Genomic DNA, 27,466 nt, shown 5'->3' with positions numbered 1-27,466 from the left:
CTCAATTGAGCTGTATAGTGTTCTTAGCTTTGCAATTTTTATTTCAGTGTTCTTAGCTTTGTAATTTTTCTTTTACCTGTATTTTTACGGTGTTAAATACTTATGCAAGCTATCGTACATCCTTAGAATGGAAACCTGAAGTTTGGCAAAAGAAATATTTTATTAACATCTTCAAAGCAAAAATACCTAATTTAATCCCACCCTGCAAAAATCAGTGTGGCCTAAGAGATGCACATGAACAATACCCTCCAACAGCTGGGGAATAAAAGGCAGGCCCAGATGTTTGCACCTCCCCAGTATTGTTAAGACTGCAATCATATCATCCCATTGACATTAGCAAGCACAACCACTGGTGAGCGATGATGGGATTTTCAGGCCACACATTCCCCTTTCCTACCCTACTGGTTCCAAGGCTGAAGGGAAGAAGGTAAGCCTAAGCCATATTTCTGCAGTATTTGGATTAAAGTTCTCATACGTGTCCAAGCTCAGTAGGTCCATGATCATCTTGACTTCTAGAAATCCCAGATGGAAGTCAGAATACAGAAGCAGGGCCCTACTGCTGAACCATCCTTCCTCCAGCTACAAGGCAAACTTGAGCTCCTAGTGTTTGCTTCCAGATGGGGATAATAATGGACTCAGCTCCCACCTCCTGTGACCAACAGTGCCAACCACAGGTTTGTGAATAAATATCAAGGAGTGGGAGAAGAGCAATGCAGAACATAATGAGGCTCCAGTAGATTAATCTCTGCCTGTTGCACTTGTGATTGGGAGAGGAAAACGTTCTCCAAATGTGCACCACATGAAGACAGGTTCTTGGATTATGAACTGTCGAGAATCTTTCCTGGATGCATGGGTAGCTTTTTGACATCACAGTAAACCATTACCCTTGCTTGAATGTCAAATAAATCCTATGGCTCTCCCTATTTGTGCATTCTTTTCTTGTACTGTCTGTCACAGAGAGCTAATGTGGTTATGTTCTGTTTCACACTTTCACAAAGAGTCTCAAAGATCCATAGGAGCAGCAAGTAGCTACCACTTGGAAAACAAATCTGTATTTTACTGTGAGACTTTCAACCCAGTCCTAAATTTGTTGTGACTTAGGCCAAAATTCTATGCATATTTACTTGGCAGTAAGGGCCATGAAAATCACTGGGGTTTATTTCAGAGTAAACATGAATCCCATCAAAATAAATGGAAGATGTTTTCAGCATGAGCAAGATTAGATTGGCAGGTTGTTATTTTACACACACTTGCACAGGAACATGTCTCATGAATTCATTAGGACCTGCTTTGGATTGATCATCAATAGGATTAAGCTGTAAGAATTGTTTTTTGATTCATCACCTGCTTGTGGATAAATGAAATATTAAGAATTTTCCCGATTACAAAAATTAATTACAACAAATGCACATCTTCCAATTGCTTTCCCCCAATCCCTTATTACAATAACCCCAAAACTGTGCTCTTAACTCTTGATTTCACTGATTATCAAGTAAAACTTTCGTTCATTTATCTGAAAATTCTGGCTCATTTGCTAATTATTATATGCCAATATTACAGAATTCTGCTTACAGTTTTGCTCTAAGACTGGAGATATGTCCAATTGATTTCTATGACACTATTACTTCAGCAGCTCTCATATACAGTGAGTTACAAATATGGAGGTCTGGATGAACAAGTGCTTCCCATTAATTAAAAAAAAAACTGCAAGCAGCTTTTGCAAACATCTCTCTTCTTCAAGTGGACCAATCCACAACACTGAATTGTAGGAATTCTCCTAGTGCTCAGGAATGATGTGAAAAGACTTTGGATCAAGATGCTAGCTTTCTTTACTGACACTCTGGAGAGAGGAGTGGGGAGGACAAAATTAGTCATGCATTATTCTTTGCCTCTGAATCTCTAGGGCCTTGCCCTTACTCAGGAAACTGGAAAAGAAGATACACTGTGGCAGCTTGAGCTGCCATAAAAATCCAACCCTTACACATTCAATTATTTAAAGTACTCAATAAAGAAATTAAACCAAGCCAAAAGGAAGCTGTCGTGTCAGGGAGTGGGGGAAAGCACAGTGAAAGAGGAGAGCCAGAAATAGTCCCTGCTGCTTCCTGGTATGTTTCTGCCATCGTGAGTCACCTGCCATCCCAGTTCTGCATTAGGCTTCAGTGATGCAACCATTGTTTATATAAAACCATAACCACCTGCTCACCAACACAGAGAGGGGAGATTTGCAGGTGCAACTGAACGTCAATTTTGCTGGCTGCATACCTGGCAAGACAACATGGGAGATCCTGTTTGCTTCAGCAGTATCAAGCCACCAGGAGAATGATGGCTGTTTGATTTTTGGCTCTGCTGTTTGAGGGAAACCCCAATGGTACCTTGTCCCATCCCACATGGGAAAAAACATAGTTATGACGCTGTGTTTGTTTCAAAAATTAGAGTCTTCATTCAAAATTAGTCTGATCTTTGGCAGGGCTCTCCACATGAACAGGCTCCAGTGATAGATGGAGTGGCACACGCACGCACACACACACGCACACACACAGAGCCTCCCAAGATCTTGCCATGTTTCTGTACAAAAATGTAGAAGACCAACAATTCCACAAGACAAAGACTTTTGCTCCTGTACATAAAAACTGAGAGAGTAAACTGATGTTTGGTATGCATGTTGCTGTAGTCACCTGACCTTGTGTCCTACTAGGGAACAAATCAAAAGTTGTTTTCAGGCCAGATGTCCACAGAGGCTTCTTCTCCTACCTTGGGTCTTTGCTAGATGCTCTCTTGTCAAATGGTTGAAGAGAAGCAAGAAGAACATAAGAGGAATTTTATATGGGCAAACGCCATATGGAAGTTCTGTTACGAGGGTGAAGGCTTGAAGGAACTGCTCTCTGTTAAGGAGGAGGGTTGCCAAATCCTCCCTGGAGAATTCTTACAAATTCCTGGACAAATTGTGTCTCATCTTGTCACCAGAGAGTAGAGCACTTCCCAAGCAGGAAAGTATCTTAGAAAAAATTAAGAATTGTACTCTGAAGATGTTCCACATCTGCCAGACACTGTGACTATCCAAGCTTCAATGACTGGAATTAGCCTAGAAAGAACAAGGAGGAGAACACCAGGAGATGTTTGATCAATCTCCTCAGTAAAAAGCTGCCTCCCAAGGATCCCATGCTCTCTTCAGGGCCAACTTTTCACTCCTGTTCAGTCCAAAGTGAAGAGCTAATCTCTATTCTCCCACCCTATTTCCTTCTTACCAAGGCATGACCAGCAGACTTGGCATTATTTCCTAAAAGGTGGCAACCACAAGACCTACTCCTCACCCTTTAGGTTTGCCAGCTCCACAGGAGCACAGACTGCATCTGGCCACACATCCTACAGGCCCAGGCTATTCCTATGCTGGAGGCGGGAACCTCAGGCCAATTGTTCTAGCTAGCTAGCCAGCACACAAGCAGTAAAGACTGCTCCAAAGCAAGTAGCTCCAAACTGTCCATAAGAGGAAGCAGCCTCAGAATTCAAAATCCAGATTAGAGTCATTGACCACTACCAGCTGAATTCTCTGGAGAGTCTTGCAGCGACAGCAGGGTATCTGTAGGAAGAAGAACTTGTGTGAGAAAGAGATCCATCAAGGCTAGCCTGAAGATAGAGAGCCCTCCCTCCATGATAACTGTCATCCTTCAGCCTGTGAGGGAGTGAACAGGCAGGCCCAGCTCCACCAGGGCTAGCCTGAAGAAGAAGAACCCTCCCTCCAGTCCATCTGCCTTTGTCCAGGCCTCAGAGAGAGAGAATAACCACTGGACCTCATCTCCTTTCCCACCACCATTCCCTTCTCCTTTTGTATCATGTCTTTTAGATTGTAAGCCTGAGGGTAGGGAACTGTCTAATTAAAAAAAATAATTGTAAGCCGCTCTGATAGCCTAGGGCTGAAGGGCAGGGTATAAAGGCCACAAATAAATAAATAAATAGCACAGATATTGTCCTCGTGCTCTCCAGACTTCCTGCTTCATAGCTGGATCACACGTCTTGGCCAAATTTTACAAAAAAATAACAAGGACTATTGATACATCCAAGTATACCAGATAAAAAAATGTCTGGCACATTTACAGGTAGGTTTATGGAAAGTCAGACTGAAGAAAGACAACAGCTGCATCTACATGGAATGATAAACCAGTATCTCAGGGAATCCTGGCTTGCTGTGAATAAGCTGTGTGCAGGGGTACATAACCCATCAGTTCTCACTTTGCCCCTGCTGCCTGTCATTGATACTATGGCACAAGCTAGGAGGGGTTTGTTAGTATGTCATCTGAATCAAGAACACTGGCCTGTTACAGACAGCCAAAATAAAGCTGCTTCGAGTCACAGTGGAGGTATGGTGTTTCAATGATGCATGCGTCCTAAGAGTCCAGAAGTCGCACCAAAGCCACGCTCCAGCCTGGAGCATGGCTTTGGTGCGGCTTCTGGACTCTTAGGATGCATTCATCATTGAAACACCATACCTCCAGTGTGACTCGAAGCAGCTTTATTTTGGCTGTCTGTAACAGGCCTGTGAGTTGCTGCAGTGATGCAAGCCAGGATTAATAAAAATCTTCATTTGAAAAGGAAGTGATAAACTAGGATCCTGATTTGGCTGACATGCTAAAAAAATCCTTCCTAATTAGTTTATCCATTGCACCAGCAGGGAAGAGAAATCAAGAAATAACAGTTTACATGCACCAAAGTGCAGGCTGATTGTCCTTTGTGGAAGTAGGAGACAGCTTCAGATACATTAAGATGTCTTCAAAGTGGGGCTCAGGATACATGCACTCATTCTTCTTCTCCTAACAGTTAATCTGGATATGCATTTGTATTAAATGGTTTCAAAAACTTGTTTGACCAAAAGTGTGAAAGGGATGCCAGGTTTGTTCTTGTATGTATGCTATAGGAACTGATGTTGCAGCCAGATCGCCCTCACATCCGTATAGGAACTGATAATTTCATCAACCTCTCTTTAAGGAGTATTATTTGCCTCCAGGCTAACTCCTTTCTTTGGCTATTTTATTCTGATAATAATAATAAGGATAGAACACTATCTTCATGAGCAATGCTAGTACAGAGCCTTACAATAGCAAAGTGCAGAGGTGTGCAAGTATTTCTATAATAAATAATAATAAAACTTTAATTTATATCCCGCTTTTTGTTAGCACAATCAAAGCGGCGTACAATCTTTAAAAAACACAACAATAGATACAATTTCCTTCCCCCCACTTAAAAAAAGGATTAAACAATTCTATCCATTAAAATTACAGACAATAAAATCTAAAAACAATAATACAATAACAGAATAATGGTGGGCAGAGTCTTCACTTATATATTTCTGTGGGGAGATCTTTACGTGGCTGGGTTCTATTCCAGGAAGGCCTGCTGGAAGAGATCCATCTTGACAGCTTTCTTGAAGCTCTCTAGGTTGGTAATTTGAAAGATCTCGTCCGGCAGGCCATTCCATAAAGCGGGAGCAATTGCGGAAAACATCCTTTGGGAGGTTGCCGTCAATCTGGTCTTTGTGGACTGCAACAAATTCCTCCCAGAAGATGAGTGCATGGGGCAGATTATACGGAAGGAGGTGATCCCTTAAATAGGTTGGGCCCAAGCCATGGAGGGCTTTAAAGGTAATGACCAACACCTTGTACTGTGCCCGGAAACTAACAGGCAGCCAGTGGAGTGATTTCAATATTGGTATAATATGGTCACTCCTAGTTGTTCCTGTAATCAATCTGGCTGCCATATTCTGTACCAGTTGAAGTTTCCGGAGTAGGCACAAGGGTAGCCCCATGTAGAGTGCATTGCAAAAATCAAGTCTTGAGGTTACCAGTGTGTGTATTACAGTTTTGAGGTCATCCAGGTTTCTAACTTATGGTGATCCTAAGGTGAACCATCATGGGGTTTTCTTGACAAAATTTGTTCAGAGAGAGGTTGCAATTTCCTTCCTTTGAGGCTGAGAGAGATTGATTTGCCTTAAGACATCCAGTGGGTTTCCATGGCTGAGCAGGGATTCAATCCCTGGTCTCCAGAGTCATAGTCCAGCACTCAAACCACTACACCACACTGGCTCATTTGTAGGTTTACATGTGGCCATATGCAAACATATTGCTGTTGAGTTTCCATAGCACTAAAATTGTAAGTCATAAGAGAAATGCACAGAGCATAGCCAGTTTTTCAAATTGTAACAAGCAAAGATGGCTGTACTGAGAATGAAAACACAAATCATATTTACAAAATGGAATGGAAACAAGGAATATTGTTCCGATTTAGCGCTGGTAATCATGATTAGAAATTATTATCAGGAAGCACTCCAATAATGCCTCTTGAAAATGCCTGAATTACCATATCCATTGTATCCAGACTAAGCTACAACATCAGCAGTGGTTTTTGTTGTGGACATATTACTTGTTATTATACTTGGTCTCTTAATTTCCTCTTGTCACAATATAGTTAATGCAATTCATATCATGAGAAAGACCTATTTTTAATTCAAGGATCTTCCAATAGGTCGCTGTGTTTTGAATGATTTCTGGATGCATCCTTTCCTGTGAATAAATATGGTCTTTAAAAAGAAAGACACTATCGGCACATCCACTCACCATAGCAAAAATAGTATATGTAGGAGGCTGTGCTCAGGATACAATTGAGTGTTTCCCTATATTACATATTCCAGGAAAGCAAACACCTGAGTGGATCACTGTGGTGTCCATTTGCAAGTATTTAAAAATGCCACTTCAGTGATTTCCGTGAAAACGGCATTAGGGTTGAGCTAAATACTGTAGAAAATACAGGTTGTCCTTGTTATGTGCTTTCAAGTCATCTCTGACGTAACGGTGACCCCATCCCTAGGATTTTCTTGGCAATATTTCTTCACAGGAGAGGGCTCTGAGTGCCACCTCTGGAACGCGTGCCATAGGTTTGCCATCACTGTCCTAGTGTTTCTAAAAGTTTATCTCCTGTGGTGCTTCAGTTTGCCAACAGCCCCTAGTAAAAACCAAGAATCTTAGGCTCATATTCTCCACCACAGTGTGGTGGAGAAAGCAAAGGTGTGAGATTGTCTGCTATTTCCCTACTTAATCTCTCCCCACAGCCCCAGCAATCTCATGGGCTCCTAAACTGAGGGTAGAGAAACTATGAATTACAACATAGCTCCAGACCAAGCCTGGTGCCTTATCCAAAGAGAGGAGCTACATTTCTATTCCTAGGCAGTAGGAGGACCACTCTCACTACTCCTACTCCATCAGGGGGCTGAAGGTGAGAATATTCACAGATGAATTAGGCTGCAGCCAAGGCCAGCTCAGGCATTTCCAGGCTGTTGCTTAACAGCCCCATGACAGCAGCTGAGGAGGAGAAATAGGCCCCCAAAATCTTGCTTTTCTCCTCCAGCCCCAAACAAGGCACAGTAGCTGGTAGCAGGGAGGATTCCCCTAATCTTTCTTACATGGCAGAGGATAATCCTGCATGCTTACTAACTCACCATCTCTCCCTTCCCATATTAACCTCATGCACTTATCTGGTGGTGGCTCCTACCAACTGCTTCTTCGATTATGGTGCCAGTGGGACTCTCGGACTGGGCACTCTGTTGCCCCCACTGTTGCGATCGTAACATCACCATCTCCTCCAAATTGCGTAGCACAGTAACCGTGCCCCTGGGAGGCACAGGTGGAACACGAGCTGACTCTAGGGCCCTGTAAGGAAAGGTTTCAATGATTAATGGGTGGGACTTTTGTGCCTCATGTGCCCCATATGCCATGACTAAGGGTGCAGCACTAAAGACAAGGATGTTTTAAATTTTTTAAACTTATTCATCATGCTTTAAAAAAACAACAACTACATACTGTTATTTAATTCTTTTTTTAACTTTTGTAAACTAATATTTTAGATCAGCAGTTCTAAACCACAATGTCTTCATAAAGAATTCGTGAACACTTGAAAAAATGTTATGTCAAAATTTTGACTGAAAATTTAATCAATAATTGCTGTTATCCAAAAATGGAGAAAATAAAATTGTTTCAAAATACAAAAATAAATTTAAAAAATGTAAAGAAGTTCCTTCCTCATGAGTGCTTACCTGTCTGAAGAGACAATGCCTGTGTGGCTCATAGAACGTCTCACCTAAGGTCAGAGGCAGCAAGAGTAAGTGGTGGAGACCATGACACAACAATGAAAACATAAACACAATGCAACATCCCATTGCAGTGGGTCCTTGTTATCCACTGGGGGTTGGTTCCCATGGATAACGAAATACATGAATGCTCAAGTCCCATTAAATGCAATGGCACAATAAAATGGTGTCCCTTATATAAAAATGGCAAAATCATGCCTTACTATTTGGAATTTATACTTTTCTTGTTAATATTTTCATGCAATGTAATGGATGCTTGAATCTGTGAATAACAAATTCTGTGGATGTTGGGGGCCAATTGTATTCTAGACTGACACATACAAGAATAGTTATAGTCTCTTTATGTGCACAATTGAAAATGTATTTCAGATCACCAATCTAGAACAATACTCTACACCAAACATTTTTTTTGTTTGATTAATTTTACTTTATAATAATAATAATAATAATAAAATTTATTTATATACTGCCCTTCTTAGAATCAGGGCGGTGTACAACAAAAGGCATACAACAATATAATAATACAAACATAATTTAAAAACAGTACAGAACAATAAAAACAATAAAATTCGTGCCAGCTTGACAATGCTGACGGACCGGGGGGGGGGGGGGGAGGGGAGAGCATTCTGGGGCGAAATAGTCAGGGGTAGGCCTGCTCGAAGAAGTAGGTTTTCAGCCCTTTCTTAAATTGGGCTAGGGAGGTGGCTAAGCGGAGCTCAAGGGGCAGCGAGTTCCAGAGGTTGGGGGCCGAGATGGTGAAGGCCCTCCTAGAGGTGGAAGCTAATCTAGCCTTTGGAACTCTTAGAAGTTGCTGCCCAGATGATCTGAGCGTGCGGGGTGGATTATATGGAGAGAGGATCCCAACAATTATCGTCCAGTTAGTCTGACATCAGTTCTAGCAAAGATTCTGGAGCAGATCATTAAACAGAGAGTTTGTGAACATCTAGAAGGCAATGCCATAATCACAAAAAGTCAACATGGGTTTCAGAGAAACAAGTCATGCCAGACAAATCTAATCTCTTTCTTTGACAAAATTACCAGCTTGGTAGATGAAGGGAATGCTGTGGATATAATATATCTTGATTTCAGTAAGGCCTTTGACAAGGTTTCCCATGACATTCTTGCAAAGAAGCTTGTAAAATGTGGACTAGACAAGGTAACTGTTACATGGATTTGTAACTGGTTGACCGGCCGAACCCAAAGGGTGCTCAACAATGGCTCCTTTTCATCCTGGAGAGAAGTGACCAGTGGGGTCCCACAGGGCTCTGTCCTGGGCCCAGTGCTATTCAACATCTTTATCAATGACCTGGATGACAGAATTGGGAGCATACTTATCAAATTTGCAGATGACACCAAATTAGGGGGAATAGCTAATACCCCAGAGGACAGGACCAAGATTCAAAATGACCTGAATAGACTAGAAAGCTGGGCCAAAGCTAACAAAATGAAATTCAACACAGAGAAATGTAAGGTATTGCACTTAGGGCGGAAAAGTAAAATGCACAGATATAGGATGGGTGACACCTGGCTGAATGAAACTACGTGTGAAAGGGATCTAGGAGTCCAAGTAGACCACAAGTTGAACATGAGTGAACAGTGTGATGCGGCAGCTAAAAAGGCCAATGCTATTTTAGGCTGCATCAATAGAAGTATAGTGTCTAGATCAAGAGAAGTAATAGTGCCACTGTATTCTGCTTTGGTCAGGCCCCACCTAGAATATTGTGTCCAGTTCTGGGCGCCACAATTCAAAAAGGACATTGAGAAACTGGAGCGTGTCCAAAGCAGGGCGACAAAAATGGTGAAGGGTCTGGAGACCATGCCCTATGAGGAACGACTTAGGGAGCTGGGGATGTTTAGCCTGGAGAAAAGAAGGTTAAGAGGTGATATGATAGCCCTGTTTAAATATTTGAAAGGATGTCATATTGAGGAGGGAGCAAGCTTGTTTTCTGCTGCTCCAGAGAACAGGACCCGGAACAATGGATGCAAGCTACAGGAAAAGAGATTCCACCTGAACATTAGGAGGAACGTCCTGACAGTAGGGCTGTTCGGCAGTGGAATGCACTTCCTCGGAAGGTGATAGAGTCTCCTTCCTTGGAGGCCTTTAAACAGAGGCTGGATGGCCATCTGTCAGGGATGCTTTGATTTGGATTTCCTGCATGGCAGGGGGTTGGACTGGATGGCCCTAGTGGTCTCTTCCAACTCTACGATTCTATGATTCTATGATTCTAGGCGGTCCTCCAGATACCCTGGGCCCAAGCCATTTAGGGCTTTATAGGTAATAATCAACACCTTGTACTGCGCCCGGAAGCAAATTTGTTATTTATTATTTTTATTTAATATTTTTATTTTATTATTTTATAGTAAAATTAATTTTATTCTTTAATTAATTTTAAAATTTATTAAATTTAATATTTTATTTTATTATTTATTTTAATTAATATTGATATTTATTTTAATTTGTATTTAATGTTTTATTATAACATAAATTTACTTTTATTTCCTAATATTATATTTTTATACTTTTAATTTTTAGTTTAATTTTTATTTTCATTTTATATAACCATTTAATTTTTATTTTATTTTATATATATTGATTTTTTATTTTATATTTCAGTTTTGTATATTTTATTTTATATTTGTATACCTTTAATTTAATTTTTACTTAATTATTTAATTTTTATTTTATACATATTAATTTGTTATTTTTATTTTATTTTGTTATTTATTTTACTTTATATTATTTTAGTTTACTGTCACTTTATTTTATATTATTTTAATTATACAGACACATACTCACAGATATATTCATTTTATTTACTATTTATTTTATTTCATATTTTATTTTAAAATGTTACTTATTTTTTTAATAATAAGAAATAGCCCACCCAATCACAAGGAATAAGGGTGGGTTACAACAATAAAGAAAGTACAAAGCAAATAATAATAATAAAATACCGTACGTACTCGTGTATAAGTCAACACCATGTATAAGTCGAGGGCATGTTTTGGGGCCAAAATCAGGGATTTTGATATGACCCCTAGATAAGTCGGGGGTATAATTTGAGTCTCAGTACCCTTCCTTCCCATCTGCAGCCCTGCTGTCCCTTTGAGAGACAGCTGAGCTGGGGAGGAAGCTTCAGAGGCTAGCGCTCGCTCTTCTTCTGCAGCTCAGCTGTTCCTTTGGACGACACCCAGACTGGGAAAGAGGGGGGAGGCAAGTGTTTCCCCCAGCTTTTCTTGGATCCCTGTGTCCTCCAGCCGCTGGAGGACACAGGGGCCAAGGAAAATGAGGAAGCAAGCCTTTGCACCCAGGACTTTCCGCAGCTTGGCCATCCTTATGGGAGACAGCCCGGCTGCAGAAGAAGCTTGAGAGACAAGCCTATTACCGTATTGCCCCATATATAAGTCTACCCAGGTTTTTGGGGGTCACTTTTGGGGCAAAAATCTCTCAAATTATAATCGAGTATATACAGTAACAAAGCAATTCACAGCAGCAATAAAATTAACAAAGCAAATTACATAGCAATAAACGAACAAAACAAATAAAACAGAAAATAATCTCCATTCTCAACACACACCCCATCCCAGGCCCCGTCAGAGGCCGGCAAAAGAGCCAGCTGGGGGCACCAGTGCTGGAGGCCTCCCCCTCAGGGGCCCTTCCTCCGCCAAACATCTCTCTCCAGAGGGAGGTTTGGCGGAGGAAAGACCCCCAGGGAGCCCAGGACGCCGGCCCGCCAGGCCCTGGGCTCCCTCAGGGGTCCTTCCTCCACCAAACCTCCCTCCGGAGAGAGAGGTTTGGCGGAGGAATGACCCCCAGGGAGCCCAGGAGGGAGCAGGAGGACCCCCGCCTCCCTCCCGCCCGGCCTGCAGCTGTGAGGCAACTGCGGGCAGGGCAGGAGGGAGGAGGAGCACCGCCGCCCCCTCCTGCCCTGCCGAGGACTAGAGGAGGAGCTTCTTCTCTTGAGGCTGGCTGGCCAATGGGGGCAGGCGGGAGCTCCAACAGCCCACCCCCTGCCAGCAGCCAGCCCCAGGAGGAGAAACTCCTCCTATTTAGCCCTCCGCGCGGCCCTGCAGGCGCGCGCAGGGCTATAGGAAGCTGCTGGCAGGCGGGCGGCGGCGCATTGTCTGTGGCCCGCCCTCCTCGCTGCTGCCACCACCACCGCAATACCGCCTGCGGCAATCGCCGACAGGACCGGCCCCAGCCCGGTCCTGCCACCTCCGCGGGCTGGATTAGGCCCGCGGGCCGGGGGTTGCCAACCCCTGATGTAATCTCATTGAGATTGCTCTGAGAGCAGGCAGAGATAATATAAGCATGAGTGGAAAAACAGACTTACCCTGTGGGAATGTGGGAGTTTAGTGCCCACAAAATCAGAAAGCTGAGAGACTGCTGAAGGATAGTAGAGCTCAGGAGCCAATCGCGTGTTTGCAAATTTCATGCAATCTTCTAGCGTTGAGATGAACTGGCTGCAGGTTGCTCGTAACAAAGATGAAGCTTCATTAATCTTCTGGGGAAAGCCAAGAGCAGAAAAAAGGATGAGTAAGAAGGATGGCCATCTATCCAGCTTCACCATCAGAGGCACAGTCCAGGGCAGTCTCACAAAGCAAGTTCTGCCAGATTAGTTCTAATGTTCAGTCACTGATGCAATATAGCTCTGTACCTTCTTGAAATTTATCTTTCAAACAAGTGACTCTGCACATGAACATTCAAGACTATACCATCCACTATGATATTGGACATAGTGTATATGCTCATGCATATGTCTAGAAATTTTAGTTTAAAAAGTGACTCAAAAAATCTGAGCCGACTTATCCATAGGTCAATGTTGATACTGTACTTTCACTCTAATTTAAAAAGGAACCATCCTCTGATGAAAGGCAAGAGTGTAAACTGTGCTGTAATCACTGACCCTCCAACGTATTCTCTCATTCATCCAGCCTTTTAGTGTGAGCATAAACAGTTATGCCTGCTGGAGTTTTGACACTGGGATGAAGCAGATGGCCAGAGACCACAATTGGTCTGGGTCCATGGTGACCACATGGCCTACTCCCAAAGCGGGCCACAGCCGCAGGTCCCGAGCCGTGCTGGCCAGGAGTCAGTTTAAACCAACTCTTTTTTGTGGCAGCAACAGGCTCCTTTTTTGTTTCAGGCTGACTTCCAGCTGCACCCCCCAAATGGCCAAAAGCTTCTTCTATTTGCCTGTGTGTTTCAGGTCATTGTTTCTCTTTGCTTTACCCTTTAGAGTCTTGGTTACATGCCCCTAGGTTTTACCCTCGATTTATCCATGGATCATATCAAAATTCATAATTTTGTCCCCCAAACCTGCCCTCAATTTATACATGAGGTAAACATATAGTTAATTACATACAGTAGCTACTATCCACTATAACAGTAACATTCACTATGATAGTGGACATAGATACTAAAGTACAGTAGTATCGAGTGATACTAAAGAGGATGAAATTGCTTGTACAGTTGTAAAATCATTATTTTATCATAAACAGTCCGTTTGAATTTTCAGTCTGCCTAGGGATGTTTTTGGCAACAATAATGGCAGCAGTAACAGAAAATTTAGAAAGTCCATTAACTGTAACAGTTTGTGGCTTTAATCTCTTGGTTAGTCCCAGCTATAGTAGAAAGAGGGGTGAAATAGACAGGCTAAATAAAGTGGTTTCCACCCAATTTGAAGGCGAGACATTTTGGCATGCTTCCAAAGCGGGTGGAAATCAGATTGAAGCCACGCTCTGGCACTTCCAGGACAGATTACACTCTTGACTTTCACCAGGAGATGGCTTCTTTATTGGTAAGTACTTACATTGACCCGGGAATAAGTTAACTCAGGCCACTGAAATCCACAAACACCTGGACAATTTTAACAGGAAAGAGGAAACCCTTAAATTAAACAAGGTTTGGCTACCAGTCCTGAAAAATAGCAAGATAAAGACTCATCAAATGCAAATGGAAATCTCCCAGCAGACAATGAGCACTAATCCATCAGACACTAATCCTCTTTTGCAGACCCTCCCACTCTGAGGCCTGCCATTAGCAAGAGAACAATACACATGCAAATCACTCATGTCTTTCCAGGTCACACAATATATATACCCAACTCCTTTCCAGGCAAGCATTCTCTGATGCCAGCCACAGACACTGGTGAAATGTCAGGAAGAAACTCTTCTAGAACATGGTCACATAGCCCAAAAAACCCACAAAAACTATGGATGCCGGCCATGAAAGCCTTCGACTTCACCTGCTAATTTAATAGACAGGAACTGTAAAATAGCAAGGAAATGAATTCAATTCTGAACTGTCATATATTAGACAATCCGAAATGACTTCTAAAATGGTATCCGATTGAAAAAATAATATTCAAAGGTGTTGAATATAACACATAGTAGTATGTTTTTTATTTTCTCCTTGCTGGGAAGGCATCTGATAGAAAAGACCAACACTTCCTAATGCAAATGCTAAAGTTGGGAATATATTTTTAGCATGAAAACAATTTGTACAGAGATAGCCTAAAGTAAGGATTGAGCTCAATGGTATTAAGTCCCGTAAACAGGCAAGTAACAAGAACAAAACAATAATGTTGTCTATTTTCTCCCTGCATCCCTTATCACTGGAAAGGCTGGTAGGGATAATGGGAGCTGTATCCAATAATATTTTGAGTGCCATGCTACTGCTGCTTAAAATGCATTATTGCAGATTGTGACTAAAATCCAGCAGCAAACCAAAGGCCAATTCTGGCCCCTGCACACCACCCCCAGCAGGTTGCATAGGCATGTTTTCCATAACCCAAGTGTAACGTGACATCATTTCCATTTCAACTTCCCATTACTGCTCTAAAATCTTCAGGCCCTTTTCTCTGTTCCACTTCTCAGGTTTTTTTGGTGGGAACAAGAGACAGACCTTCTCAATGGTTACTCCCAGACTGTTTAATAAAGACTTTTAACTGAGGCTTTTTAATCATGATTTTGTACCGTTTTAATATGCATTCTTTTTAAATATGTTGTTAGATGCCTTGAGTCTCCTTTTTGGGGAAAAGTGGGATATGTATGAACAAAATAATAAAAACAATAGCAAACAACTTGGATTATCCGTCACTGCTCCATCCAGGCATCTCTGCAAAGTAGGCAAACTCTCTCTTATATCGCTAACTAATATATGGGCATATCCAAGGGCCACAACCATGATTGGCCGTGTCCCCTTGAATCCTTTCAGAGGCTAAAGGCCGACCTCACAAGCCAGGAGATGCGTTATCTCCAAAAATACTCTGACACACTCAGCTGGACCATATACACACAGAAAGCACATGATCTCTCATGTTTTGTCCCCAATACCTGAATGTCAAGTGGGGAGCCATTATCTTGAGGGTGTGTTGCATCCTGCACAGCTAGAACCTGCTGTGTCAGCACATCACAATACAGCCGCAGTTCGGACAGCTTCCTCCCAAGGGACTCATTGCTTAGGTCCAGATCTGCAGATTACATGGCACAGTAAAGGGTTTAAACAAGAAAATACAGGGTTGGCACCACACATGGAAAGAGACTTTCCCCCTTTGCTTAGAGCTGGTTAGATAACAACAAAGCACAATTAAATTTTGGTTTGAAGCAGAAACCAAGAATGACATATTAAATTAAAATATTTAGGACAGAAAAATACAGCATGGCTTTGTTGCCAACTAAAATGTATGAAATTATGGAAGAACCAAAACTCTCTGGTTGTAGCGCAGTAGATGAACGGTCTGGCCCCATGGATCACAGCGCCCCCCAATAGGCTTTCGCTGATTCCAAGGCAAAAGTGTCTCCTCTTTATACTAAATATAAACACAACCAACTCAGTGCTAAATTAGAACATTGAAAAAAAAAATTATTTACAGTGTGCAAGCTCACTATTTCCCAAAGGTTCGAGGGAGGTAACAAGTGTTTACATTAAAATGAGCAAAATAGAATAATATTTTGCCTAACTCAGTACATCCTTTTTCAATTTAAACTTGAACCACCCCAAAAGGCAACCCCTAGACAGGTAAGTCTTAAAATGCTTCTCAGACATGCTCAGGTCTTGGACTTACATGAGTCTTATGTGGGAAGGGATTTTGTAATGGTGGCAGGTGTTAGAGATAACAGATAGCCAGTGGTATCATCTGATTAGATTTTGGGGGATAAGTCCATGGACCTTACTCAGTAGAATGAGCAGGAGAACTATGATGTAAATGAAGTAATTAAATAGGACCATGTGAGGTTGTGGTAGTAGTTCTATCACCACTGAGTTCAAATGTGGAACACTCTGAAAGACCACAAACTCCAGTCTAAAGCAGAGATGGGCAATGTATAAGCATGGATTGCTTATGGCCCTCAAGGTAATTTTTATGGTACTCAGGGCCCTGCAAAGAATTTTTTAAAACTGAAAAAGAAAACACCCAACTTTTTTTGCCCCCAAATGTCCTTCAAGGCATATGGTAGCATTTTTCCACATTTCCCCACCCAGGCTTTCTTGTTGTGCAGTGCACAGCCATCCAGGTTTCCTTAGGGGCTAATGCTGCTCCCTTATCTCCCAGCTGCCCAGCCCAATCTAAAGTTACTAAATTACATTATGGTAGGAAGCTATTAAGAATCTCCCTCTTCATACCTTTGCTGATGCCACCCAGACAGTGTAATTAGGAGTACAGCCTGGGCAAAACAATTTCAGGAGTTCATAAAAGGCAGAAAAGGATTTCTTAGGTATGTTGGGCATAAACCATTTAGGTTTTGGTAAGTCAAAAATAATACCTTGAATTATGCTTGGAAGAGAAATGAGAGCCAGCGTATAAATACCATAGTAGAAAGTATTTCTAACACACCTGTAACAGGGCACTTGCACTGTGCAGCTGCTGGAGCTTCCAAAGCATTTTCAAGACCAACCCCATATAGTGTCTGGCAAAGTAGTTAACTCTTGCAATGCTAGAAGGTTAGATTCAATTGTTAGTTCTAACTAGAATAAACTTAAAGAATTAATGAAAATTTAATGAGGCAACTCTTATGTATGTTTCATTAATTCAGTGGGTTACTCTGAAATGATTTAATAATTGGATTTAGGCAAAGGTATGAATCAGTGTTACCAGATCCTCATCGGGGGAAAAGGGTCACACCCTACTCACTGGCTTTTAACTTTAATGCCAGACAGATTGACTCATTCCCTACATTGCTGAGCAATGGCAATGAAATCTGAAGCAACTTTGATAGGAGAGTGCAAGCTTTATCAATTGGAATTACTTATCTTTTACTTTCTTCACTGAGCAAATTTATGACATGATAACAGAAGCTCAAGTAACCTGGATAGAAAGGGCAGAGCTGCTAAGTGAACAGAGACACATGCCTTACCACTGTTACTTTCAAATAAAGGGCATGCAAGTCATTACATGGCCAACACATCAAGTACAGAGAAGGGACACAATCCAGGGCTTTTCAAACACAACTGCTCCTTCCTTAGGGCCGGACACCCCTGAGAAGAAAACTGCAGGACATGGCAACAATAGGGATTCTTTACTGTTTGCCTTGTTGCCATTTGGACATCGCAATTAATGCACTCAACAGACCATTCACTTATCTAATTCTAGAAAGCCAATTAAACCTGTAGCTGCCACCACATCCTGTGACAAAAAGTTCTCTTCAGTTGATTATGCATTGTGTGAACAGGTATCCTCTGTTTTTGCAGTCTTTCCACATAAAATTTCACAGGGCAGTTATGAGGAGAGAGGACGACATGTGAACTGCCCTGATATCCTAGGAGAAAGGGAGGGATGAAAGTAGTAATACACAAATAAAATATATGCTCTGCTATAACTTGTGGTGAGGGCACTAATGATACTTATACCCAATGTGATTAATTTTCTGTTGGTGTTCAACATGTATTTAGCTCAACGGTCCCCAAACTGTGCCCTTTAAGAGATTATGAACTTCAGCTCCCAGAATCCCAGACTAGTGGCCAACATGTCTAAGGATTCTTGGAGCTGAAGCCCAAAATCTCTTAAAGGGCACAGTTTGGGGACCACTGATTTAGCTCAATACAGTGGGGTCATGTTCAACAGAATTAGAGTTTGTTAAATCTGAGCTACGTCAGTTAGTCTCACCTCCCAAGGCTGGTCTCATCCCTGGGACAAGATTCCATTTATGCTGCTATTTACCTTAGTTTAGCTTCCCATGGTTGCCTTACATCGTGACTCAGTGTAGCTCTAACAGCAATACCACAGACCACCAGGAGGACTGACTGACCACAAGGTATGTACTAAAAAGGACATCTCCTCCACTGGAACCAGAGGAACTCACCAAGCAATGCGTGCTACCACTTCTGTGACAAAGACAACTCAAGAAATACACTCACTGTGCATGCGGCATCATGAGACTGACAGAGTCCTGCCCAAAGGCTGGTATGCTATCACATGGGGTGCCATCAACCTCACTAAGGCCCACATAAAATAAGAACAGAGCTAAGAAGCTGCTATACCTTAACAATGTAGCAAGAATTCAGCCTGGCAAACTATTAGGTCCAGCCATGGCTACAGACTCAACTGGTGTATTTCAAGGTAATGGCTTCTGCCTGTATGCTTTGGAGTGAAAGTAAAGAAAGGGAATGGGGCAACTTTACCATGAGAAGTTATTAATGCTTCCATCAGGGCAAGCAGAATGATCTGAGTTGACTATCCAGATAAACAAAACTATTCAGTCAAGAAAAAGACTCATGGATTCTTTGTACAAACGAAGTCCATGCTCACCCATTCCCAATATGACAAAGGCAGGCCAAACTAGCAGTCTCAGCAAGAACAAGACACAAACCAAATCCACTTTTCCCATAGTTTTATAGGCTCTTTGGATTTTCCCCCTAAATGCAAAACATTACAGATGAATACATAAGAGCAATTAAGAATAGAACTCTCCATCCTTTTGTATATCAAGATTTTAGGAAGTAATTATTAAAAATTAATTGTAAGTATGAAAACATTTTATTAACAAAAAGATACATGGGTCATTTGTGCCTTCCTCTACTTCTGGTGAAATCCTAGAATATATGGTTTGCAGATATTTTTATTTATATATATATATATTCCTTGTGGGAATATTTAAGGCCTGTCCAAGGCCATCAAAATGGGGAATGGGAGAATGTGGGCATCCTACTGCTCCTCCCTGCTCAGAATCTAGAGTTCCTAGAAGCATTTTTCCAACCTGTTATAGACAGCATGTTGCATGGCCCAACTTATACTTCCAAATTGGTTTATCCTGCTAAGAGGGCAAAAACAAAGGGGCAAGAGAGGTGTACCAAAAAGAAAATACTCTGAAATACAGAGAGAAAAGGACACAACATGGGCTGTAGAAAGACTGCCACAAAAGAAAAAAAAAATAGATGACATTTAATTGTTGTTAGCTACTATGAGCTGTGCTTAAGCCCCAGAAGGGCATGATGTAGTATGTATATAAACAAACAAATATACACCAAGGTGCAAAGAGATGAGTGCAACAAAGGAAAGGCATGTTATTATATCTGTCCTTCCATTACAAACTGGTTTACATTCTAACAGAAAACAATGGCGCTACCAGGAGACCTGTGCATAGGGAAACAATGAGAACAGGTTTCAAAGGCAGAAGCCTGCAGAGGTGAACAGAGAAAAAAAGGTAAACTAGGAATAGTGGAGAGATGACTGACAGCACTAATGACCAGAGAGAGAAAAAGTAGGAACATCTACAAAAAAGTCTGATAGATAGATCTGTGGTGATTCAGGGAGGACAGAGTCTACACACACACTCTACAAAGCATAATAAGATTAGCTTACAATCGTAGGCACATTTGCACGGGAGTACATCCCACTGAAATCAGGATTCATTTCTGCACAGGATGAGTCTAGGATTGCACTGTGACCATATGGGTTTTAGCCTTCTTAGGCAGTAAACACGTAACCAAATCAAAATGTTTTCCCATAATTACCATATCTACGTACATCCCAGCCAAGTTAATATAAATACAGTCATAAACCCCAGAGCATGCCTCTTTCATGCCAGTTAAAGACAAGTATCCCATCAATACAACATACTGAATTTTTACTCAAACACTAGAAATCTTTCCCTTATTCAAACAGACAACTATGTTGCTGGGATTTTTTTACTACCAGAGCAAGCCAGCTTTCTTTTATTAGCTTATAGGGGAAACATTTTCATATAGGTATTGTATTTAAAAGGAAATCTTAACTTTCTATGAATCTCAGGTGCTAAGAAGGAAAGAACATGTACCATGCATGCCTGTTCAGAAGAATGAGCAGGTGTACAGGACTACCTCTTATTGTCCAAATACATCACATTCCTGGACATTCAAGCAAAGATCGTGCTTTTTTACAAACTCTAATCAATCATTCAATCAGCATGTTCTTTGCTTGTAACAGTTGGAAAAAAATCAGGAAGATGGACCAGGCTCTGATTTAGCTGAGAGATGTTTGCTTAAGAGGCGTGAGAGTTAAGCACCTCTTCCTAATCACTATGTACCAACAATCCCCACCCTACAGTTCCATGGCTTTGCCAATATCCTCCTTAATCTCACCCCTACAACACCATTTATTTTAAATATTAGCCTTCCAAAACTCTGGATCATCTCTTTAGTGCATAACCCTTCATAGATAACCAACCTTTCTCTTTCTGGGTCCTGCTGTCCCCAAGGCAGGCCTTGGAACTGCCCAAAGCCACCAGCCATTTCTGTCTTTCAGCAGCACCTCCTGCCTTCAGATAGAAGTACTGCTCACCTGGGATAACCAGTTCCATACGAGTGGGGTCAGAAGTGTGCACTAGAGGAAAAGGGGGGAAAAAAACCACACACACATACAACAGAGTGAATGCTGTAATGTCAGTGCTTCCCTTGTCGTGCATTGTTTGCATCCCACACTAATAAGGGTTTACGATCAAGTATCCCAACCTTGCCCAGAATAAAGTACTGGAGGAGGACAAGGAGTCCAGCTTTTTACCATTCTGAGATCAATGGAGAACTGAAGAGTCCACATGATTTGGCCTCATGAAGCCAGCCTTACAGCCAAGAACCTGGACCCAGTGTTACATATCCAAGACATTAATCTTGAAGACTTTGGCTTATCAGAGATGGGATGAGAAATGTCTGCAAGCCAGGGGGACATTTCTTCCTCTTCCTGGAACCATAATCAGCTTTGCTGTTGAGTTTTGGCCATGTTGTGGTGAGAAAAGCTTCCTTTAAAATTTTCATTAAATAAAGTGCATGCTTCTGGATGCACGACTCTGCTTGTGAACAAGTATCATCTCCAATGCTATTAAATTTCAATGGCAATTTATTACATTGGAAAAATACATGGCAGAGCGAACACTATCACAGGCAGAAGGAGGCAGCTGTCTCATATAGCAAATGTTAGGAGTCCAAGGCAGAGAAAGCACAATGGTGTTTCAGGACAGAAGTGGGTGTGCCCCAGGAAAGCCTGCACCATCAGATGTGCTGTTACACTGCCAATGTTAAAGGAAAATTCCGGTTTGATATATTTCCTTAGGTGGAACAGGGCAAGCAGGGGTGCGCACGACTTTCAATTTTGCCTTAGGCATCAAAATGTTTTTGGTCAATAGTGCTCCTGGAGGAACACTCTTAATTTAAAAACCAAAAAACCAAGTATCACCACCAGTTTTTTTTTTTTTACTTGGATGGGCCAGAAAATATATTTATACTAGGCTCAATAAATTGTAACCTTCCTCTGGGACACTATAAGATATATATATATATGTAACAAAAGGGCTAGAAACAATAAAACATTAATTAGAGAGAAAAGGGAGAGAGTAAAAAAAAACCAGAAAATTTCTTCACATGCTAACTAATAAATAAACTAAAAGCCATTTTTTAAAAAATCATTTTTTTTTCTGGCAAAACATAAAATGTGTAACAGACAAAAAATTTTAAAAAGCCAGAGAATCTAGCAAGACCAAATTAAGGATAACTACAAGTAAGACAACACTTGAAAACTGCCAAAACATAGTAAGTCCAAGCCCTCTCATGAAAATATACACTGAAGTATCCCAACAGCAAACAAAAAAAAAAAGCTTGCTTCCAACAGCAGTTTTCAAATCCAAGGAACACTCTTGTAATTACTGTTTCAGGAAGAGATCTGAAATGAAACCTCTTACACCAAACCCTCCCCCATACATTTTTTCAAAGCTGTCAGCCCTTTCGCACTGAGGATTTCATGACATACACCACCTGGGTGATGCTAGAAGAGGTCACTTTTTAAAATTTATATACCACATAGACAACTGGTTGGTTAAACGAATATATCCTGTTAGTGCATTTGCAGTATATACAACCACTGCATGGGTGACATACCTACAGGGCTGAAGTGTTCTAAAGAAACACAGGGGAGCACATTTGCCATGTTTGCAACTATACACTGCAGTCCTTCTCTGGTGGGACATTTTGCAGAATGTCATCACACCATTTGTGAGCTCTCCTTCTCTTTGGCCATTGCAAAGGAACATCAACAGGATGCCAATGTTGATAAGGAGGAAGCTGCATTTGGATTTTTGTCCTAAGCTTCACTCCAAAGGGTTTCAGTGAGGAAAATGATTTCCTCCCGTTGTTGTGAAGAAATATGGAACTTTTGCTCTCAATTTTTTTTTACTGTTCTACTCTTCTTTTCTGTTCCCTGATCTGGAATTCCTCTCTATTATCTATTTATTTTGTTTTGAGAACCTTTAAGCCAGTTACAGCTTTAGTGTTCTTTCTTTCACTTAACAGTATTAGCCCTAAGCACTACCTGCAAGAAGTCTTTCCTTCTCTAGCATTTGGTTTGGAAGCTGGAGACCTGGGAAAGGGAACATGCAGAACAGACTAGAACCCCAAATGGAGCAGGGTGAAGCTGATGCTGGAAGAAGCAGAAGGTAATGCAAGTACCAAAGTGCAGATTTCAGAGTACTCATTTGGAATCCCCAAAAGTAGTGCAGATGTGATACTTCACGTGCCAGTATGTTACAAGCATCCCCACTCCTCCTACCAAAACAGCGCAAAGTAGTCCTTACCTTTGATCTCACATACCGCCATCTTGATGCTTCCTTTGCTGCCTTTACCCACATCATCCTGAGAGTCATAATAAGAGAGGATGCCATTCTCCAGCACAAAGTATCGCGGCTGCCAACCTAAGGTGGGAGAAAGAAAGAGGAGAGATTGGAAACCATGTTCTATATTGAGCCAAGAACTCATGCACATAGTTCGTAGAGAAAAGCTTTCTTTATGTATTACAAGGAATGAGTCTAGTCTCAGATCCTTTATTCATGAATGTGTTAATTATAACACAAACAGAACTATTCCTGCAACAAATAAATACAATTTCCTTTATTTTTTATAGCAGAACTATGGCTCAAACAATTTTTAAACTGCTCTTATGCAGACTTATTACAAAAAAGGAGATTTTAAAGCATTAAAAAAACCACGTAACACTGGGATAGGAGGAAAAAGAAAGCATGCATAAACAAACATTCCTTAACTAAGAAGCCACCATGTGAATATAGTACTGGGTGCATATATTCTTTTTGTTGTCAAAAAGCTTTGTATTTTTAAATGTATTTTAAAATAATTCACATACTGCTGTCTATAATTTGAGACGCAGTGAACCTCCACACACTTTCCCCACTCTAGAACACAGGAACAGACTCCCTATCTCCTTTGAGATAGGAAAGCTATCTCAAGCTTTGACACCTATTATACTATATGGGTAAGTGAGATAGGCCCAAAACACACTGTGGAATTAATCCACTTTTGAAACTGCTTTAACTGCCCTGGCTCAATGCTAGGGAAGCCTGGGAACTGTAGTTCTGTGAGACATTTAGCCTTCTCTGTCAGAGATGCCACAATAAACTTCAATTCCCAGGATTCTGTAGAACTGAGACAGGGCAGTTAAAGAGGTCTCAAACTGGATTAGTTCTGCAGTGTGTTTTGGATCATAGAGTCCCACTGAATGCAGTCAGCTAACTTAACAGGATGATTTATCTGTGCACATAAACAACAACGGAAAAGAAGACCTGAAACCCTCAGTGTCTGAAGAGCCGCTTGGGAAGGCAGCTGAAGTTTATCCCTTCACAATTTTAAACAATGAATTTTAAATTGGGATATAGTGCCAGTGTATTGTATTCCACTGTATTCCCCATCAACATGTGCAAATGTGAGAGTGCGACAATAAAGAAAGTGGGTAGGAAGAAAATAAATTCATTTGGGATATGGTGCTGGAGGAGAGTGCTGAGGATACTGTGGACAGCCAAGAAGACAAATAGTTGGATCCTAGAGCAGATCAAGCCTGAACCCTCCCTGGAAGTCAAGACGATGATACGGAGGCTGCCATACTTTGGCCACATCATGAAAAGGCATGGCGCACTCGAAAAGGCAGTAACGCTAGGAAAGATGGAGGGGAGTAGAAACAGAGGAAAACTGCATGCCAGCTGGATAGACTGAATCAAGGAGGCCACAGACCTGAGCCTACAAGACCTAAGCAAAGCAATGGAGGACAGGGGGTCCTGGATATGTCTCATCCACAGAGTCACCATGAGTCGAGATTGACTTGAGGGCAGTTAGCAATAACAACATTTTAATTTAGAAGTTTTTAATGTAGAATACTCATTTTAATCCCATGTTCATGTACTTAATGGTCAGTTATATATTGCATTTTCATCTTTGTTGTACCTCACCTTGGGCCTTAGAGAAAGGCAGATAAAAAAATTAGAATGTATTATAGTTGTTGTTGTTGTTTCTATGAGGGATGAAACTGCACTTGCTGAATTTCCCCCAGTTATGCAACTGTGAGCAGAGGCTTTACCCATAGATAGATAAGAACGCCCCAAATTCACAAAACAGTGATACCTTTATTGGGCCAACCCAATGCACTGTTTTGTGGATGTTACTGCTTCTTGTTGTTGTGTGCCTTCAAGTCGTTTCCGATTTATGGCCAACCCAAATGCACTATTTTGGGGATTTTGTGTGTGTGCTTGTGTGGGGGTTTTTTGGGCTGTGGCCATGTTCTAGAAGAGCGGTTCTAAACTTGTGGGTGGCAACCCCTTTGGGGGTCACAGGGGTTGCCTAAGACCATTGGAAAACACCTACTTCCAAAGGTGTTAGGAACCAAGACGGAAATAACTTTATGGTTGGGAGGGTCACCGCAACATGAGGAATTGCATTGAGAACCACTGTTCTAGAATATTCTGAGAACCACTGTTCTATGTATTTTTATTGTTGTAAGCCGCTCAGATTCCTTGTGATCGGGCGGGCTATACATACATCATGATTATTATTACCATTTGTGTCTAATGTGTGCCCTGGGCAGATTTATTTTACATATTTTCATTGTATGTGGAGTGCTGTGTAAATTTGCAGCGCTATATAAAGCTTAATAATAATAATAATAATAATAATAATAATAATGGATCCATTGCCTGCTGGGGGGAAAACCCTGGTTGGTTTCTCAGTTGCATTTGGGTGTGTTTTTAGGCCTGGTAGCCCAACTTTGTTCACTTTCAGGGTTTCTTAGTTGCCCAGGTGTGTGTTGGTTGATTTCTATGGCTTCCCCGCTGTGCTGTTGGCACGGCCCAGGATTTGGGGGGATCGTTTGTGGGTGTGAACCAGAATTTGGCTACATGGGTATGTCTCCTGGGCCATACAAAGATGGCACACCCAAGAGGGCTGCCAGGAGGAGGAGGAGACCCCAATAGAAAGGGAGCCTGGCTGAAGGCAACAGGGAAGGCCAGGTCACACAATGGGAACAAGGCCACTCTGAGGTGATCTCCTCCGCCTCCTCCTTCCCCTCCCCTTCGGAATGGCTCCGTTGCTAGGGAACAGGAAATTGGCGGTTGGGGCTCCCAGCTGCTGCCCCGCGCGCCCCTCCCCCCTCCCTTCTCCTGCGCGAACGAGGAGGAGGAGGACTCACCAGACAAATAGTTGGTCCACTTCAGCAGCGCTCCCTCCATCTCCTACGCGGCTCCCGGTGACCGGCCAGGCGCCGACCGGGACCAATGACAGCCCCGCGCCGGCCAGATTCGACCAATCACAGGGCGGGTACCAATCAAGGAAACAAGAAAATAAAAAAAGACAAGGAAAATGGAGAAAGGCGATTGGACGCCAAGTAGGTCGGGGGCGGGGAGAGAACGCAGGGAGGACCAATCAGGTTGGTGAATTGGACAAGGGACACGCATAAAGCCAAAGCCCGAGGACGCTTCGAGCCAATCAGAGGCTCGCGCGCTGGCTTGTGGGTAGTGTAGTTCTGATGCCCATTGGTGGCTCCTCGGAGGAGGTTAACAAATCCAATCTTCTGCCTTCAGAGCATTATGGGAGATGTAGTTTTATGTATTTGAAGACTGCGGGTTCGCAGCTACGCTGCGGAAGTGTGCTTGACACCACTTTAACTGTCATGTCTCCCATCCTACAGGCTCCTGGGATTGGTAGTTTTTGGTGAAGCATCAGCATTCTTTGGCAGACAAGGCTGAAGACCTTGCAAAAACTACAAGTCCCAGGGTTCAATAGGATGGGGCTGCATCACTTAAATGGGGATACAGGAAACCGAAGTTTTGGAAGCAGGGTTGCTGAAGGTTGAGAAGGGCTTCCAGCTATTTCTGGGGGATGCATCTGTACTGCAGAAATAATGCAGTTTGACACCACTTTATGAGGTGTAGCCGCATCCTATGGAATCCTGGGATTTGTAGTTCTGTGGGACACCAGCACTCTTTGGCAGAGAAGGCTAAAGACCTTGTAGAACCACAAGTCCCAGGATTCCATAGGATGGAGATATAGCACTTAAAGTGGTGTTAAACTGCATTATTTCTACAGTGTAGATGTGCTCTGAGAGCAGTTTTCAGCTACAAGGGACAGTGATGTGTGCGTGTGTGCAAAAGTCGCTGTTTCCAAATCATTGGTGGGATATTCACACGTCTGTGTGAAGACCAAATGTGCACTCTACCCTCTTTGCCATGTCGGTAATGTGCCCTTATCACATTATTGTCGGCTGTGTGTGAAAACCATTTATGCATTTGCATGCTTTTTGCGCGATGTGGACATTTTAATACTTTAATGGGATGGTGGCACATATGGTCCCCATATGATAAACCCCCTATGTATATAACGGCCAGGGTCCCAGTCATCTCGCTCTTATTAATTCCTTACATTAGGTAGTGTGTTTGTCTTTGCCTACACAGTTGGCCCTCCACATTTGTGGCTTTGACTTTTGTGGCTTTAATTGTGGTTTTGATTAACATGTTCTCTCTAGGAATCTCTAAGTCCTCCAGCGCAATTCTGTTGGAAGTTGACCATAGAGATGTGCTGGAGAACCAAGAGGTTCCTAG

General features: G+C 42.0%; 1 protein-coding gene across 4 annotated transcripts; it reads right to left on the bottom strand.

Annotated features, from left to right (window-relative positions):
• Positions 1-111: 111 nt before the first annotated feature.
• Positions 112-26,149, bottom strand: LOC149322677 (pleckstrin homology domain-containing family A member 3-like). Of its 4 annotated transcripts, none has more exons than XM_089481322.1 (8): positions 26,059-26,149; positions 23,168-23,284; positions 20,776-20,931; positions 15,470-15,606; positions 12,466-12,636; positions 8,078-8,121; positions 7,484-7,694; positions 112-3,577 (listed from the first exon to the last, which is right to left on the bottom strand). In XM_089481322.1, the coding sequence occupies exons 1-7, from the start codon at positions 26,096-26,098 to the stop codon at positions 7,508-7,510; spliced, it is 852 nt and encodes a 283-aa protein (XP_089337448.1). In that variant the 5' UTR covers positions 26,099-26,149; the 3' UTR covers positions 112-3,577; positions 7,484-7,507. The 4 variants fall into 4 exon arrangements, with proteins under 4 accessions (XP_089337448.1, XP_089337449.1, XP_089337447.1 ...); XM_089481323.1 differs by having other exon boundaries at positions 7,507-7,694; XM_089481321.1 differs by having other exon boundaries at positions 113-3,577; positions 7,537-7,694.
• Between the last annotated feature and the right edge of the window lie 1,317 nt (positions 26,150-27,466).

The sequence above is a fragment of the Sceloporus occidentalis genome, unplaced genomic scaffold (genome assembly GCF_023333645.1).
Source record: "Sceloporus occidentalis isolate IW3139 unplaced genomic scaffold, rSceOcc1.0.p SCAF_1, whole genome shotgun sequence".
Lineage (NCBI taxonomy): Eukaryota > Metazoa > Chordata > Lepidosauria > Squamata > Phrynosomatidae > Sceloporus > Sceloporus occidentalis.
This window is presented reverse-complemented; position numbering and strand designations above follow the sequence as displayed.

Bases quoted from the DNA above. Each gene is read 5' to 3' on its own strand.
- LOC149322677 (XM_089481321.1), bottom strand. From the start codon at position 26,098: ATGGAGGGAGCGCTGCTGAAGTGGACCAACTATTTGTCTG. The intron at 20,932-23,167 runs GTAAGGACTACT...CTTTTCCTCTAG, and splicing joins GGCGGTATGTGAGATCAAAG to TGCACACTTCTGACCCCACT. The intron at 3,578-7,536 runs GTAGGAGCCACC...TTCTTCCTACAG, and splicing joins CATAATCGAAGAAGCAGTTG to ATACCCTGCTGTCGCTGCAA.